This window comes from Palaemon carinicauda, chromosome 22, assembly GCF_036898095.1.
Source record: "Palaemon carinicauda isolate YSFRI2023 chromosome 22, ASM3689809v2, whole genome shotgun sequence".
NCBI lineage: Eukaryota > Metazoa > Arthropoda > Malacostraca > Decapoda > Palaemonidae > Palaemon > Palaemon carinicauda.
In genome coordinates, this window is record NC_090746.1 from 87681657 (window position 1) to 87701190 (window position 19534).

Genomic DNA, 19534 nt, shown 5'->3' on the forward strand with positions numbered 1-19534 from the left:
TACTCTCTTTGTCACCATAATTAAATCTATCCAAAACGAGTTCAAGTTTTAAGATGAAGATAAAACACCTGCATAGCGAAAGCTCAAAACTAGAATAGTGTACTTCACCAAATAGTTGTGAAAACAAATCCAGTTAGCAACAGCGAATTAGTAGGTCTTGCCGGTAGCCCGACAGAGAGAAAATTGAGTTCTTTGTTTACAATGAGTACTGGGTATCTGAACGACAGATGGCGCTGTTGAGTACACCCCCTACCTGTGTAGCGATTGCTGGCGAATTTTTCCGTAGAGTTTTTCTGTCAAGCAACAGAGTTGCAGCTATTATAATCACCGGCTAAGTTAAATATTGAAAAATCAGATATTACAGCTTCACAGAACAAAAGGCTACTGTAACAACCTCAATTAAAAAGACTACAGAACCAGGCTATCAATATTATCTTTGAAAATCTATCAGATGCATCTTAAATTAAAGTTATTGAAACAAACCTGTCTAGGTGTGAGAGTACTATCAAGTAAATTCTCAGCACTGCACAGTTCCTCTGGTATCTTTAGACATCGCTCTCTCACCCATTCCTGGGAACATATCTGTCGCAATGCATATCGTGCAAAATCAGCTAGAGATGCCTTATCAGCATCTTTTCTGTAAATAGAAAAAGAAAAATTACCACCAACATTAGGGATTAGAAATTTAATAGACCTTAAGGTTAATCAAACCACTTATAATGAGTTAGCTGTGGAGCACCAAATAAGAGGAAAGTATCATAAAAATTGACAGTAAAATTATATAAAAAAAATTCTCAGAACTGACAGGTCTCCGTTGAAAGTTTTCTCAGTGTATAACTTTTTATGCGATATAAAAAGAAATATCTCGGATGCATTTTTCAAATTTTATTTTGCAATGAGAATGACACCTTAAATATGAAATAAAATGGATTAAAAGTAGTAAAAGAAAACTGTCAATGAAAAGATATGGATAGAAAGCATCAGTAACCAAGACCAAATAACTATCAAAATTTGATTTTTTTAAGGTTAACTTCATTTACCATAATTTTTCCCACACATTATGATCTACACTCTATACATTCAGGAGGTGGGATCAATCCAAGAGTACAGCATTATCTGCAACAGCTACAGGCTGCATTTCTTACCAAGGCCAAACCACTTTTCTTGCATATATAGAAAGCAATAAGCCAACATCAGCAGCCTAAGGATCACCGGGGTCACTATAGCCCTCTCTGTAACCTATTAGCTAAAAATTCCATAACGATAAGAAATTAGAAAAAATTTTCATGGAAATAAATATTTTAATACTTAGATACTTAGCTGAGATTAATAATATTATTTCCTTTTTAAGTGAAAGTTACTAAAAAGTGATCCTTGTCGTAATTTTCCTAAACACTGGGAACCATAAGGTTATAATCATTATATTTCAGGGCTATTTACGCAGCAGTGATGAGCTCCTTCCCTCAAATCCAGAAATACATCTGCTACATGTACCAGACGTCCACATAAGTATGGCATTGCTAGTACATACAAAACATTATTGCTAACATTATTTCTGATCAAATTTTATGCTTCATTCATATTTAGTTATTGTTTCTGAATCTTAATAATCTTTCACCATAACCATAACATAAAAAATGGTAAAAAACGGTATATAAACAAGCAGACAAAGAAACACAGGCTAAAGTATTTTTAATTTTTTAGAGATTGGTTGAAATCACTTTAGTGTGCATAAGTATGCTCTTTTAGCAGTAAATTTCTTCAACACTAGGGATCATAAGGACATAAGCTAAGTCACAAAGCACTTAAACCATGGATATATGTAAGAAAAACAGAATTCAACCAAACCAATCCCTTGGGTGAGCAATGAAATCACCGAAAAACACAAACGAAGCCTTTCTATCATTCTTGCATCTTAACTATGATAGTACAAAGGCAATTAAAAGCAACAGCATATGTCTAGATAGCAGTAAATGGAACAAACATAAGTTGCTATGCCTATCACAAGCCTTTAAAATCTGAATTCCATGGCAAACACACTCGTAAAAAGATTTATGAGAACCCTGGGTACACATTCTTCAATATACACTGCCATCCTCCTTGCCCTAAGAATGGTACCACATTTCAAAACTACTACTAACCTTCTTAGGAGCCACTATGTACAGTTTTGTATTAGTAAACAGTAAAAATAAACTAAAAAAAATAATTTAAAGGAAACATTTAAGCATTATGTTTTATGGGTCAGCACTGAACAAGAGCTAAGTGAGGATTGAGCATATAGCACTGTAAAACATTTGTCTAGGCAGTTATTATGCTGCTGGTCAAAAGTGTCTTTTCCAACCTTATAGCCTGTTAAACCTCAGAATAATCATCAGTTTCTGTCAAAAAAACTTTTATAAACAAAAATTAAACACTGATTTGTTCAAGTTCAGATGCATTTGACCTTCGAGATGCCATTGCATTACAAGTCAAGAAGAAGAGTAATTTGTTTCTAAAATAATCATAATCTATCTAAAATTCATATAAAAACTTTACCCCATCATATCAGAGTCATTGGAGCCACTGCCCATGTCAGATGTTCCAAGAATGTCAGAAATTGAAGCCTGGCTCTTACTCTGCCCACTCATGACATCACTGACAATCAACATAGCCTGTGAAAATACAAGTGGGAATTAAAAAACTATGAAATAAAAATCAGCCACTCCCAATATTCCTTACCATTAACTGCTAAAATACAACAATATCAAATCCTGCTTATCTTGTATGTAAACAGCCTATATCTTTTTCAAGATACTTATTGTAACTGACACAGCACCATTCACCATGCTTTCCTTTCCTCTGAAGTTCATGTTGAATATCACTTAAACTATTTGGGAAACATTGATGTGGGTATGGCGGCATTTTATCTTACAATCTTTCTTTAGACTTCTTTATAAATTTTTAAGGTTTCAAATAATAAGCTAATTACCTAATGACTAAAATTAGGTACACATGCAAGTAATAAGTTGTAACCGAGATATAATACCTTTTCAAGCCATGGAAAGAAGTGTAATGTGAATTATTATTAATGTGTTGCTAAATTATTGCTGCTGCTCATTTGGTATGCTGGACTACTATAGCCAAATACAAATGAAACTTGGAGATTCTAAGAAAAATAGGCATATATTATCATGTACATCAGGGGAATTAAAGTACAGTCGTACTTCAAATATTATTACGTCAATTAAAAATGATTTTTCTAAAAATACCAATCGAACTAACCAGAACTGATGATCTTAGTAAAATATTACTCAGTTAAGTAGCAATGATTTTCCATACCATATTCATGCTTGGAATACATAGAACAAAACAAATATACTACAATCATTCTACCATTTATCAGTTTGAATATAATATTTTACCTTTAAAACAGCCAAGACTGGAGTAAGCGTGATAAAAGTGTGAGCTGCAGCCAGGAGATGACGGTCACAACTCAACCGAATACTACGCTGAGACATGCTTGTAGGTACACTTTGCGATGATCCTTTTAAAGTAAAGGTAAAATTTATCAAATTCACATCTTTTAAAATGCATTCTTAAGAGATTAAGATAATGAAAACAATTACAAAACTAGAGTAACTTCATCTTGATAGTTGATTTTTCCAGAATTATAAGCTAAATCACATATCAACCTCACTAAGAACAACATTCTCCTATGAATTATTTTTAATATCTTGCATATGCTTGTGAGTCATAGAAGTTAATAAATACCTTGTGATACAACAAAACCATATCTCTCATCACAATTAAAACAAAAAAATTATACACTTTTCCCTCTTGAATACATAACCCTACATATTTTTAAGTATTAGATTACTAACCAGCAGAATATTGGGAAGGATGTGGTGTATCAACACTTTTGAATATACGTAGTAACAAATGGCATGTCAGACGAGCACCAGGCTCTGCTTCTGGATTTCCTTCACCTAGAATAAAAGGCCAACTTTTGTTTACGAAAATATATTAAAAAATTATAATCTTAAATTACATATCTAAGGCAAGCCTATCTGAATATATAATCTTTATAAATTATAATCTTAAATTACATATCAAAGGCAAGCCTATCTGAATATATAATCTTAAATTACATATCAAAGGCAAGCCTATCTGAATATATAATCTTTATAAATTATAATCTTAAATTACATATCTAAGGCAAGCCTATCTGAATATATAATCTTTATAAATTATAACCTTAAATTACATATCTAAGGCAAGCTTATCTGAATATATAATCTTCATAAATTATAATCTTAAATTACATATCTAAGGCAAGCCTATCTGAATATATAATCTTTATAAATTATAATCTTAAATTACATATCTAAGGCAAGCCTATCTGAATATATAATCTCCTTCTACTACGTAAGAAAAATAATCTATTTGTCATAACTTTCACAACAAATTTATCAAATTGTAAAAAAAATGACAATGGCCGTACCAAACCCAATAATAGATAAAATAATATATTTTAAAATTAAGTTATATAAAAAAATCTCATCAATTCATCAATCATAAATAGCCTCAATTTGGTATATCAAAGTCACCCAGACATAGGACTTCTGGATATTTTAATGAAAAGATAATGAATAACTTGCAAATCAAACACAGCGACTTTATGCTTGAGGGCCCGACTGATACAGTAATACCTTGACATACGAGCGCCCCAACATATGAGCAATCCGAGATACAAGCAAGCCGCTGAGCAAATTTTTTCATTGAGATACGAACACGCTTACAGATGTTGACGCTAGGTGGCCGAGCGCTTGCGATCTCCTGAAGCCAGCATCACTCATTCATTTTGCATGATCTCCAACTTTTGTACACAATTAACGAGCATCTCCTGCATTTTTTTGTGTTATTTATGAGATTTTGATGTATATCTGTAGACAATTATCCTAATAAATGATGGGTCCTAAGAAAGCGAGTGGAAACGTTGGCAGTGAGAGAAAAAGCGCATGATGACGATAGATGTGATGCATGAACTTATAAAAAAATGAGAGTACTGTCTGTGTGAGTGAGTTGGCCCACCATTACGAGAGGAGTACTTTACTTTATTTTGATGGCTGCTTTTCCAGTCCCATACAGCAGGGGAACCCCACTCTCTTCAGGACCTCCACTGTTGTTTTACCTTGTTCATTTAGAGTATTTAACGTTTCATATCGGGTATTTTCATTTACTGTTAAATCATCACTGTCAAAAGACTCATGAAATAAGAAAGTCTTCAATTTCCTCTTGAAAGCCTTAATGTCTTCAATCATTCGAATGTTTCGTGGGAGCTTATTATATAGTCTCGGGCCGCATATTTAAAGGCTCTGGAGCCTTAAGTGGACATAAATCTAGGTTCCAACTGTCTGAAGCCATCTGTAACTATTCTTGTGTCGACACGATTTGTTGGGTGCGCAATATGAAGCAATTCTCTTAAATATTTTGGACGCCCGGTTCCGTCTTTATGTACCATCTTCAAACAGAAGGATGCTATTGAGAGCATAAAGCCTTCCAAAGGCCTAACTATCATGTCTATGTAAGGAAGACAGAAACAAATCCCTTGGATAGGTATTTTTTCAAAAGGCCTGCAGCAAGTGAAAGTGAAACTAAGGCAAAAAGAGCTAAGACAAACGAAAAACAGTAAAAAAATATAATTTTTAAAAAAATGACAACGGTAGATAAGAATAAATATTTTTTTATATCAGGAAGCTAAGTTCCGTTGAGTTAATTTCATAGTTTAAGTGTTACGCTTCATAGTGGAAGGAACAATGTAAATATGATACCGTCAAACTCTCTCCTTTCCTTCCTCCCTCCTTCCTCCTCCGTACACACCGCCGTTAGGCGCTATCGTCGATCTCGAAGGTAAGAACTCCATAATGAAACCACATTTTATTGTAGATCACAGTCAGCAATCATCTATATAATTCTATGAGTATGTAAAGTACTATAGCAATCAAAAACATGTTTTACCTCATTATTTTGAGTGATACTTGTATCACAATAAGATTAGTTTCAGTGTGATGCTGTATCGCAACAACATTAGTTTGCAAAACAAAAAAAGTTTTATTTCATAAAATTTCATTTTCCTAATGAACTCATCAACTACAATGTGTGTCAGATATGCTCAAGATAATAATTCAATGTTTGCCCATGTTAAAAATAAAAATCACACTATTAATTGGTCATGTGTAAAGAAATTGGTTCATTCAAATAACTTATTGGAAAGAAACATCCTAGAATCCAATTTCATGAAAGAACCTTTGATAACAACTTGAATATTGGACATTGTATGTACAAACTTGATGCCTTTATATGCAAAGAGATTTGAAAGCTTTATAAAAAAAAATTAACCACTTAATGTAGAACTGAATGTATCTCGGATAATAAATTCCACGGTGTAGTCAACATTTAGACGTAGGCTAGCATTCACTTGTAGGTACAATTATTATATAAAATATACATAATTGCTTTGCCACTATACTGTATATTGTTATGTTAAATATAAGTATTGATATGTATGTAATTATATGTTCATGTTGATAGGGTTATACAGTACTTGCATAATTGTATATGCATGTTAATCATGTGAGCAATCATGTATAAGTAAGTCGATGTATCTATGTATATGTATTGGCATACATGTGTGTGTATGTATGTATGTATGTATGCAGGTATGTATAATATACCCAACAGTGTATGGAGAAACTTTGCAGTTCACAATGCTGGGAATTGTAGGTGTTACCAATCCCACAAATGAATATAAGATGCTCTCTTGGGTGTAAACAAATGCCCATGTAATTGTGGTTCTAATATTGGGAATGACATGTTTTTGGCTAGCAGATGAATTTCAGCATTTGACCTGTGAGGAGCTTAAAGCGGAGTTTACACGGTCAAACCCTGTTGTCGAACCTGCTAGTCATACGGTTTGAAGAGGAAGAGTCAGCCACGAATGCATAAGGTTTGTGGACAATGAAGCTCAGCCCACAAAAGTCAGGCAAAAACAGACTTTCTTCAAACCCTTCGTCAAACGTGTTCGACAACCAAATACCCCGTTCGCATGTTCAAACATCACTTAAAACACTCGTCTGTCGAACCGTTCGACCGTGTAAAGCAGCCTGAAGAGAGCCTAAACACACGGGTCTCCCTTATATATATTGAGACCATGCTTTGTATGTTGAAACACTGGCCCTAGATCAGAGAATTAAATATTTCTTTGATTTTTCATGTTATATTGGATTCCCTGTTCTAGCCTTTTACAGAAGAGTCTTTTAAAGACCATACTGCACATTAAACAAAAAAAAAAATTATGATATGAAACAACAATAATTTCAATTATTTTGCAAACGAAAGTTAAACTTCCATGAGACATTTAAAATGATAATATTATGAACAAAGAAATAACTTACCAGTATTCCAAGCCTCAACAAGAGAGGGCAATGCTACACACTTCAAAAATTCTGGAAGCGTAAAGCAATGTCGAGCAATGAGAATGGTGGTGAAAACAGCGAGGGAACTGTGAATTGTTGGGGCAGCATGAGGATCTCGCAGGCCCACTTGTCCCAACACATCAATGTAACCTGGGCTATCCTTGGATGAACAGCACAATGCATTCAAAACTCCTAATGGCATAAAAAAATAAATGGTTTCAATATTCACTCATTATATACAGTTAAACTTTATGCCTTTTTATAATTACTTGGCCTTTTAAATATTTTCAGTAAAAAACTATAGAAAACAATTCTTATACTTAAAAACTGTTTTCAACTATGATAGAATAATGTACATTTTCACCAAAACAATTTGGTTCTGTCTGTTAAGGGGTGGAATGGATTGAAATAAATTGAGGCTTAAGACCAAGCACTGGGGCCGGCCAAGATCATTTGGCATCACCAAAAATTTAGTACAGTATAAAATAATGATAAGAATATAAAATCCAACCAAAATTTATATTTCTAACAGTACATTTCCAAAATGAACATTCCACTCACATATTAAACACTTAAATATTAAAAAAAAAACAAGAAATACATATTTTCTAGTGATATCCAACAAGGGAATCTATATCAACATCCCTTCCTAAAAGTTTGTTGTTCGCTCTGGAGCGCCAAACTCGGTTGATGTCTTTCAGTTTCGCTTTCAGAAGGAGGTCTGTCACTGAAGCGAATTGTAGGGACCCTAGAATCCTCTCCTGGTTCCTTCTGGAAGTTATCTTTTCCCCCAGAAAGCGTTTGGTATTTTTCGCAATCTCTATCCTCTTGGACCTGGGGAGACATAGAGTGTGAGAACGTAGGTCCCACCGTAATCCCAGCCACTGAAATTTGGTCTCTGGTGTCAGACGAGACTTTCCGAAGTTTATTTGGAATCCCAGAAACTGAAGATATTGGATCACCTTGTTTGTTGCCTTGAGACAATCCTCGACGTTGTCTGACCAGATTAGCCAATCGTCCAGGTATGCGACAACTTGGATTCCGTGGGATCGGAGTTCCTGAATGACCGATTCCGTCAGTTTCGTGAAGATTCTGGGCGCGATGTTGAGCCCGAAAGGCATCACTTTGAACGTGTAAGCCTTGTCGTCCAGTCTGAATCCTAGGAATGGGCGGAAGTGTCTCGCTATTGGAACGTGATAGTAAGCATCGGTAAGATCGATGGAGGTGGTGACGGCCCCACGGGGAAGCAAGGTTCGCACCTGCGAGACGGTAAGCATGTGAAACCTGTCGCATTGAATGGACAAGTTTAGTCGAGACAGATCGAGGATGACCCTTCGGCTGTCGGAGTCTTTCTTCGGAACGCTGAATAAGCGACCTTGAAACTTCAGATATTTCGTTTCCTTGATCGCATTCTTGCGAAGATGATCTTGGGTAAACAAAAGTAGGTCCGGTGTCGAGGGTTGATGGAATTTGTTCGGTGGAGGAGGCCCTTCTATCCAACTCCACCCCAGGCCCTTGGAGATTATGCTGAAGGCCCAAGGACTGAATTTCCAGCGACTCCGGAACACATAAAGTCTCCCTCCTACCTGAAGACCGTCAGTAGTTGGAGGTTTTACCGCCTCGGCCACCACGTGACCCTTTTCCACGGGAGAAATATCTCCCTTTGCTTCTGTTCTGAAAAGAACCCCTCGAACCGGTAAAATAAATGCTATATGAAAGCATAAAGTCGGTGCACTATATGAATATAAGGAAAAAACTCCTAAAGGTTCGAACGAATATTAAAGACGGACGAACTAACGAGACAAAGGGCAGAGGCGAAAGTAAGAACGGGGACGCCGCTCATATATAAACACTTCTCAATAATAAAAACAAAGATTACACTGCCCAATCTCGCTAACAACTCATGGATAAGGTACTTAACTTCGATGGGGTATCTTGGGAATCGGCCATCGAGAGAAAGTTGATGATAAATCCAATGAAAAACACGAGAATAAAATACTTGGACTTATATGAATCAGGTGCTTGAAAGGAGTGATGGGCAAGCGTGGGTTGAGTTAGTAGTACTGGTCTGCGAGGCAGGGGAGGTTGAACTGCACCTCACTATTGAGGGATTTCAAAGAGGAGAAGTCTAAATGGTACGAGACCTCTGGTATTTCGCCCCAGTCTATACCGACACCATTAGGTGAGCGAGCTAGTTCAACCTAGCATTCCTTTACATTTTTTCTCTGGTAATATTAGCAGTTATATTCCTTTGAAATGGTGCATAAGGAGCAATTTCACTGGGCGGCACAGGGATTGAGCCTAGAATATAACTTTAAAAGGTAATTTGTATTTTTCCTATCTATATAAACCTGAGACTTTTAAAATGGGGATATGTTTTTAGTGACCCTGGAACATCCACTGATTTCTTACTAAAGTACCTGTGGTTGGTTAATGCCAGGTGGTAGAATGAGGAAGACTCCCCCATTTGTCTGTCAGTGAAAGCCTACGACTAACAGGGAGGCTGAGATGTGAAATTTAATTCAAAGGGCTCAAATTTGTTTCATCATCATCTACGCCTATTGACGAAAAGGGCCTCGGTTATATTTCATCAGTCTTCTCTATCATTAGCTTTTAATTCAATACTCCTCCATTCATCATGTGCCTTATCAAACAAGGCACATTAACAGAAATGTCTGGTAGGACATCAACCTATCCTCCCCCTTGACAGGATGATGGAGTTACTTCTTGGCAGTCTGCAAAAGAGCTGCTCCATTGTTTGATTTGCCAGCATCAGACGTACAACCAGCATGTATTGGTTACAGGTACTGGTAACAATTAAGAGATAGAAGAGCCAGTCATTCTACCTCTCCTTGAAACTTTTATAAAATGTGTTACTTTACCTTGAACAGGATGCATACTAAGTCTTGTGAGGGAGTTGGGAGTGTTACATACCTATATTCAACAGTGAAAAATGGCCAATAGAGGAACACACCTGGTTTTAAACGAATTCCCCCACTCCTGTCATATCTCCACTGATCACCTGCCTCCTCTCCAACCCCTCCTTTTACTCTCTATCTCTCTTATTTTATTTGTCCAATTTGTCAACAATTCTCTGTTTATATTTTCTAACAGTTGTTCGTTTATATATCCATATTACTGTTTTTATAAGTAATATTATACAAATTCCATTTCACTCATTATTATGCTTTTAATTCATGATGTTGCCCCGTTTGTCCTGTCCCCTATCCAAACAACTACCCATGGGACGAGGTTGGAGCAAGATGTCCACCTGATGATCTGTGGAGATGTGGCACCAGTGGGGTAATCAATTAAAACCAAGTACTGTACCCTCCACAATTGGCCATTTTTAACTGTGTTGATTAAATTGCTATTATTGGACAGGACTGTGCACTTTGTGATGAATGCATGAAACTAGGTACATTGTTGGAATCATTCATAATGATCATTTTAAAGATAGGAGGTATTCTAGCTCTGCCCTCTGGCACGTCCAGTGACCATCTTGAAAAATGGGCCCTGTCAATTTCGAATAAACACTTGTAATTCAAATAACACGACTCGGGTATCTCAAATACGTATGAAAGTCATTCCATTTTATGTTTTGGCTTCTGAAATCTGTTAAGTGGACAACTAAAGATCTGCCTTTAATATCATGGAGGCCATTAAATATTGCTACCTCTACAATAAAAGCCAGCTTGTTACTCACATAGTGATCCCAAGATGTTAAAATAAGATAATCCCATAATCATTTAGCATAATTTAATAAAAATCATACGCCTATAAAGATGAACCGCTGCTAAGGGATGTACTTACCTAGCCATTCTGCTGACAAAGCATTACATGATGAGGTTAATTCAGCACAAAGAATGGCCATGTCATTAAGTTTTTCATTGGAAGTATTTGCAGAGCATGCATCAATAATTGCATTACACACAAAACTATAGCGATTTGCTGGGTCAGCCAATTGCTTGATGATGCCAGGATCAACTTTAAGCCTGAAAGAAAATAAAATAGGATATGAATGAAAAAACACACAAGGTATATCCACACAATCAACACCATTCATAAATAGGAAAATAATTGCACAAGTATAGACTCACTGTGAAAAAAAATTTAAATATTATCAGATAAAAATCAGCAATAACGATAACAGCATTTACTTTGGATTTTTTATGTAGTCATCCATGAACTGCAGTGACCAACGGTAAGTACCCTGGCCAGGGTTAATACTGGAAAAAATTGCTTGCTTGATCTTTGGATTCATAACAGAAAACAGTTCATGGTACTTGGACTGAAAAGAAAAATAAAGGTAAAATTTATATTACTGGTATATCAACATTACACATGATTAAATATAAAAAAGAAAAGTCTAGTTAAATTAATATTGGTCAATACTATACATTAATATTCCTTAGTTTTTTTGGTTTATCAATATTAGAAAATAAGAAAAGCCATATGACAAATTTGGAGTATAGCAGTGAAGTTATTTGTAGATCACCATAAGCAGCCAATACAACAGTCACACCATGAGAGAATCCAAAATCTAATGAAAACCACTTAAGCGAAAAAAAGCCTAATCAAACTCACTTTTAAAAATGAACAGGAACCATACAACTCATGGAGATAGGCAAAAATAACTCTTTCTGGTGAAGAGCAGTCAGCAGGGTTAGCTTTTCCAAGACGGCAAAGACTTTCAAAGGCAGCTGAAGTCTGTTCTTGTGTCACTGAAAATAAATGTGGATTACTGGATGTCTTGTGACTATTAGCAACTTTTAAAATATATCTGAGTAAATAAGGAGAATGAAAGTTAAGAATATATATGAGAAAAGGTAATGATAACTTATTGTAAGTATATACATACATATACCAAGGCACTTCCCCCAATTTTGGGGGGTAGCCGACATCAACAAATGAAACAAAACAAAAAAGGGGACCTCTACTCTCTACGTTCCTCCAGCCTAACAAGGGACTCAACCGAGTTCAGCTGGTACTGCTAGGGTGCCACAGCCCACCCTCCCACATTTTCCACCACAGATGAAGCTTCATAATGCTGAGTCCCCTACTGCTGCTACCTCCGCGGTCATCTAAGGCATCGGAGGCAGCAGCAGACACAAAAACCTTTCAAATTTATTACAAGAATCTAGATCTCAGTACCCAAAATTCAATGTTTAAAATGATATCATTACCTGAAATTCTAACAATCTTACCATAATACAGTATACAACTTAATCTTTGAAAAAGAATTATTCTCAAGACCCACCAAACATTATGCATAAATTAATTTCAACCAACAAATAGCACTCCAGGACTTTGCCACATGTTTTATTCCTATGGCAAATTAATAACATGAAAATTTCAATACTTATTAATGGCTTAAGCTAAAAATTTCTTAATAAAATCATTTAAGAAAACCAATTTTGGTTATAACATTTCATATTTCTATACTTGCCTGATGTTCATATTGCTTCTTCTCCAGAAGTTCAGTTTAATCAACACTTACCCGTATAAAGTGTTAAAATTTTAAATTTTCCCATTTTCTTTTACTTCAGTAAATAAATGCCCACAACAAAGGAATGGAACCTTCTGGTAAGAAACAACAATACCCTGTCCTTTTTAGTTTCTCAGTTATATCAGTGATAATAGGATTTACTCCAGACCGTTTGCATACTGAGCATTAAGATGTCTTCCCCAGATTATGTTATTGAGTGGAGTGTGCTTGGGAATTGTTTCTGGAAGAACACGATCCACATTCGTATTGTGTATCATGTAGGGGAAAATACTGTGATTTAAATAACCATTGTGAAGAGTATATTTCACTAACAGTATCTCATGGAAAAATATATTTCAATGGTGGCCGATCAAATCAACAATTCAGAGCATAAATGGAAAGTTCTTGTTAGTTCAGGGGTAAAGACAGGGAAGACTAGGCTAGTAGATTATAGTGGGAATAACAACAATAATGACACACCTCTAACTATGGACAACTCCACATCTAGCCACCTGTAAATAGTAATGAGCATCACAAGCTCTTGATATTGCTAGCTTCTTTTGTTAATATTCATAAGTCCATTGAATCCTACATTAAAAGCAGTAATTATGGTTTTTGCTGCCCTGTTGCTAAACCTAACCTAACTCCCCATGCTCAGCCTATTGTTGATAGCAATTCCTTCAGTAAGGGTTCTGAAAATTTGCTGAACAATGCAGATTTGATAGCCTCACAAAGAACATAGAATTCAACAATTATTCTAGTCCCTTCTGCTGTTAAACCCTTGCAATACTATAATCCTTGTAGTTGCTCTGTAAGACTACGAGATAGTGAGGCAGAAGATGGCTGGGTAGTCTGGATCCTAATACCCCTCTCAACTGGCTAAAGTATGCACTCCTAAACATCTCAAATTACTAGTGGGGTTGGAATTGCATCTACAGAAAAAGACGAGTCCAATTTACACCGCCAGCCAATGAATGTGACTTCACTGAAATTTTTATGGATGAATAGGTACTGAACGTTATGGTTGATGAGACAAACTGTTACAGTAGGCCTTGTGGGATTGGACACATCCGAATACGTCGGTAATTAGAAGATGGAAGCCTCTTTTTAAGTAGAAAACAAAAAGAAATCAGCTGATTTTCACTCATTTCATCCTGCAGCACAGAATGATGAGGAGGAAGAAGACTCAGAGGCGACTGTGAAAAAGTGAGGAATCATCATCTTTTCAAACATTGCGTAAACCAATTGCTGAGAAATAACCTAATAAATTTCTTATAATAAGTTCAAAAGGTTCTTAATCTACCAAATTTGCACAAGTGGCTACTTCCAAGACAGTTTATACACTTAAATTTTCCAACTCCATGGTAGATAAAAAAAAAAAAAAAAAAACTGTTGTCTCAGATTCAGAAAAAGGCTGGCAATTCAGGTTCTTATTTAAAACTTAAGCCCACTTTATAAGACTCATCAGTTGCCTTACCTTGTCTTAGTTTTCAATTTGATTGTCAGTCTTGACCCATTATTGTGGCTCTTAAGAAGAAATCTTTGAATTCAGGTTATACATATTAGTTGACTAAAGATATTTGTAGGTAATCAAGTAGAAAGCATTGTTAAATAATTTTCCTTTGCAGATTCTATAATAGGGGTTATTTCTAAACTTACAGGAGAAAAAATTGCAAATCAGGATTTGGATATAATTTTAGATTATCTAACCTCATTAAATACAGTGAACCCTCGCTACTTCGCGGTTTGACCATCGCGGATTCACCACTTCGCGGATTTTTTTCATAACCCATGTATATACATATATCGCGGATTTTCCGGAAATATCGAAAATACCGCGATGTGACCGATGGTGCGAGATTGGAGAAAGTAAGGAAAATTGAATCATGATCGATTTTCAATATAAATGAAACTTTGAGGAGCAACAAAGATATCATTTGTTAGAGAGATAGAGAGAGGTAAGGAATGGGAGGTAGTGAAAAGTAGCCTAGCCCACAGAGAGAGAGAGAGAGAGAGAGAGAGAGAGAGAGAGAGAGAGAGAGAGAGAGAGAGAGAGAGAGAGAGAGGGTTTAAATGTAATAAACAAAAAAATTTGATAGGTTATAACACATTGGTGCTTATGTAATATCAACTGTATACTGTAGACGGTTTGAATAAGTTAAGAAATGGTATAAACGATACTTTGTTAGTGTATTCGTACACACTCAAGAGCGGCAGCTAGATGACAGCTGATCTAATCACAGCCAAAAGTAAAACAAAAAGAAGTCAACAATACTCGATTTTTAAAACACACCCGAAATTTAAAAACAAAAGTACACGCTTTCTTAATGTGCAATTAACTATCTAAAGAGTGGCAATTTTCTAGAATAAAATGATATTTCCCAAAAAATAGTGGTTTGCTGATGAAATCGGATGCCGTATTTTTAGCTATGATTGAAATGGATGTAAACTCGGCATAATTTTTTCGTTTCGTATTTAATTGACACTAAGAAAACTAATTTTAGTTTCTTCATCTAAATGTAAGTATTGTATAACACGAAGAGAGAGAGAGAGAGAGAGAGAGAGAGAGAGAGAGAGAGAGAGAGAGAGAGAGAGAATGAATCAGCTGTTGTAATCAAATGGCGTGTTTTTGTTTCGTGAGAATTTCATCGCCACGACTATAACAACAACATACTGTACTGAACTTTACAGTATTATACAGACTACTGTAATATGATAAAGTAAAATATTTGTAATCTATTTTATATGAAATGGGGCTATTTTTTTTTTTTTTAATTTATATTTACGTATGTAAAACAACTCTCTCTCTCTCTCTCTCTCTCTCTCTCTCTCTCTCTCTCTCTCTCTCTCTCTCTCTCTCTCTCTCTCTCTCGTAGATTGTTTTCCTGCTTTGCTACGTATGTATGATTTTATATAGATACGGTAAATAATATTTGTAATAACATATTTTATAAAAGCTTTTACTGTAATATCATTATTTATCACTTTCATCATGCGCGTTAAATTCCTTAGTTTGTTTACTCAGCGTACTTTATGACGCCGTCGTTTAAGGTGGCGTCATAAAGAAAAACATTTCATTTGGAAGTCCTAAGAAAAATTAAGTAAAACATTAGTAATAACCAAATCAACATACTGTACTGAATAATCAATATAATGGATGCAAAAGCTAACCTATACACAGATGTGTAAATGCGTTTGTTTCTTCATTATGATCAGAGATAAACATAAACAAAACATTGGTTGCCATTTTTTATCGTGCTATTTGGCGTGTTTAGGAAACGCATGATATAAAATCGCCTATAATATTTGTGCCTGTTTTAGTTTAGGGTACTGTAGTACATGCATTAAGTGTTCTGTACATTAAAGGGTAGTTTGTTAACAGTACTACGTACAAGGGAAGGTTTTAAAAGTCTGAATATATATGTTAAATAAATAGGTAAATATGGTGTCACTACTTCGCGGATTTTCACCTATCGCGGCCGGGTCTGGAACCTATCTACCGCGATAAACGAGGTTCACTGTAAACTGTATCAGATGGAACAGCTGAGATGTTGTCAGCCTTTGTGTTTTTTTATTAAGATCAGAGGACAGATATGTACCTCTAGGGTAGGGTCAGTATCGGAAAGCAGAGTGCAGAGCTCAAACTGATTCCTCTCGTAGGTCAAATGTTTGAACCTCAAACGTTTGAACCTCAAACTTGCCAAAGGGGAGGCCCTTTTGTTCAAGACATTGCGCAACAGATTTCCCTTTAAGTAGACTTTTCAGAAGGATTTCCATACAGACTAAAAAATCTTATCGGAGAACACTATGACGGTTCTTCCCAGCAAATTCCAGTAGGTGGAAGACTGTCACACTTCTTCCCTGTTTGGGAAAGTCTGCAACCCAACCTGTGGGTATTGGCAGTGGTCAAAGAAGGTTACTGGATCCTCTAACTTCCAACACTCCCTTATCAAATATGTTATTTTCCTTAGTAAAATAAATTTTTGAATATACTTACCCGATGATCATATAGCTGCATCCCTGCTGCCCGACAGAAAAAACCTACGGGCGGAATACGCCAGCGATCGCTATACAGGTGGGGGTGTACATCAACAGCGCCATCTGTCAAGTAGGTACTCAAGTACTCGATGTCAACAAAGAACCAATTTTCTCCTCTGTCCCACTGGTTCTCTATTGGGGAGGAAGGGTGGGTCCTTTAATTTATGATCATCGGGTAAGTATATTCAAAAATTTATTTTACTAAGGAAAATAACATTTTTCAATATCAAACTTACCCGATGATCATATAGCTGATTCACACCCAGGGGGGTGGGTAGAGACCAGCATTACAAGTTGACATTATGAGCTAAGTATTCCGTATTTCATTTTAGCAGTTATTCAAAATAACAAGCATAAAATAAATAAGTACCTGGTAAGGAAGACGACTTGAACAATTACTCTGCCTTTTTAAGTACGTCTTCCTTACTGAGCCTCGCGATCCTCATAGGATGCTGAGCGACTCCTAGGAGCTGAAGTATGAAGGGTTGCAACCCATACTAAAGGTCCTCATCAAAACCTCTAATCTAGGCGCTTCTCAAGAAATGATTTTGACCACCCGCCAAATCAAGTAGGATGCGAAAGGCTTCTTAGCCTTCCGGACAACCCAAAAATATTTCAAGAGAAAGATTAAAAAGGTTCTGGAATTAGGGAATTGTAGTGGTGGAGCCCCCACCACTACTGCACTCGTTGCTACGAATGGTCCCAGAGTGTAGCAGTTCTCGTAAAGAGACTGGACATTCTTAAGATAAAAGACGCGAACACTGATTTGCTTTTCCAATAGGTTGCGTCGAATATATTTTGCAGAGATCTATTTTGTTTAAAGGCCACGGAAGTTGTGACAGCTCTAACTTCGTGTGTCCTTACCTTCAGCCAAGCTTGGTCTTCCTCATTCAGAAGGGAATGAGCTTCTCGTATTAACAGTCTGATAAAATAGGATAAAGAATTCTCTGACATAGGCAAAGATGGATTCTTAACTGAACACCATAAAGCTTCAGACGGGCCTCGTAAAGGTTTTTAAAATAGAACTTAAGAGCTCTTACAGGACATAATACTCTTTCTAGTTCATTTCCAACCATACGATAAGTTTGGAATATCGAACGATATTGGTCAAGGCCGAGAAGGCAGCTCGTGTTTGGCTAGAAAACCAAGATGTAGAACATGTAGCCGTTTCGGATGAGAATCCGATATTCTTGCTGAAGGCATGAATCTCACTGACTCTTTTAGCTGTGGTTAAGCATATCAGGAAAAGAGTCTTAAAGGTGAGATCTTTCAGGGAGGCTGATTGAAGTGGTTCGAACCTGTCTGACATAAGGAATCTTAGAACCACGTCTAAATTCCAACCAGGTGTAACCAAACGACGCTCCTTCGTGGTCTCAAAAGACTTAAGGAGGTCCTGTAGATCTTTATTGTTGGAAAGATCTAAGCCTCTGTGACGGAAGACTGATGCCAACATGCTTCTGTAACCCTTGATAGTGGGAGCTGAAAGAGATCGCTCTTTCCTCAGATATAGGAGGAAGTCAGCTATTTGAGTTACAGAGGTACTGGTCGAGGATACGGATACTGACTTGCACCAGTTTCGGAAGATTTCCCACTTCGACTGGTAGACTCTAAGGGTGGATGTTCTCCTTGCTCTAGCAATCGCTCTGGTTGCCTCCTTCGAAAAACCTCTAGTTCTCGAGAGTCTTTCGATATTCTGAAGGCAGTCAGACGAAGAGCGTGGAGGCCTTGGAGTACCTTCTTTACGCGTGGCAGACGTAGCAGGTCCACCCTTAGGGGAAGTGTTCTGGGAACGTCTACTAGCCATCGAAGTACCTCGGTAAGTTATTCTCTCGCGGGCCAGAGGGAAGCAACTAGCGTCAACTTTGTCCCTTCGTGAGAGGCGAACTTCTGCAGTACCTTGTTGACAATCTAGAACGGAGGGAATGCATATAGATCTAGATGAGACCAATCTAGTAGAAAGGCATCTATAAGAACTACTGCTGGGTCCGGGATAGGTGAGCAAAGTTTTGGGAGCCTCTTGGACATCGAGGTTGCGAAGAGATCTATGGTTGGCTGGCCCCAGGTGACCCAAAGTCTCTTGCATACATCCTTGTGGAGGGTCCAATATGTTGGAATTATTGTCCCTTCCTACTGAGACAAACTGCTATGACATTCAAGTTGCCTTGGATGAAACTCGTTACTAGTGAAAAGTCTAGACCTGTTGAACAGGAGAGGAGGTCACTTGCGAACTCGTACCATGTCAGAGAGTAGGTCCCTCCTTGCTTGGAGATGTACATCAAAGCAGGGAGTTGACCGTGATCACCTCCACCACTTTGCCTTGAAGGAGAGACCTGAAGCTTTTCCAGGTCAGACGTACTGCCAGAAGCTTCTTGCAGTTGAAATGCATTGTCCTTTGACTCGAGTTCCATAATCCCGAGCATTCCCTACCGCCTAAGGTCGCACCCCAGCCTACGTCCAATGCGTCTGAGAAGAGAACGTGGTTGGGAGTCTGAACAGTCAGGGGAAGACCCTTTCAAAGGTTGATAAAGTCCTTTCATCAAGACAGACCAGACTT

General features: G+C 36.9%; 1 protein-coding gene across 5 annotated transcripts in view; it reads right to left on the bottom strand.

The window, feature by feature from the left end:
• kto (kohtalo) overlaps positions 1-19534 on the bottom strand; it is a 276697-nt gene that overhangs the window by 124027 nt on the left and 133136 nt on the right. For all 5 annotated transcript variants that reach the window (XM_068346482.1, XM_068346481.1, XM_068346480.1 and 2 more), the window contains exons 20-27: positions 12042-12178; positions 11615-11745; positions 11268-11449; positions 7434-7646; positions 3861-3965; positions 3402-3523; positions 2536-2651; positions 484-637 (exon numbers count right to left, since the gene is read on the bottom strand). In XM_068346482.1, the coding sequence (XP_068202583.1) occupies positions 484-637; positions 2536-2651; positions 3402-3523; positions 3861-3965; positions 7434-7646; positions 11268-11449; positions 11615-11745; positions 12042-12178 (1160 nt within the window). The remainder of the gene's footprint in view (positions 1-483; positions 638-2535; positions 2652-3401; positions 3524-3860; positions 3966-7433; positions 7647-11267; positions 11450-11614; positions 11746-12041; positions 12179-19534) is intronic.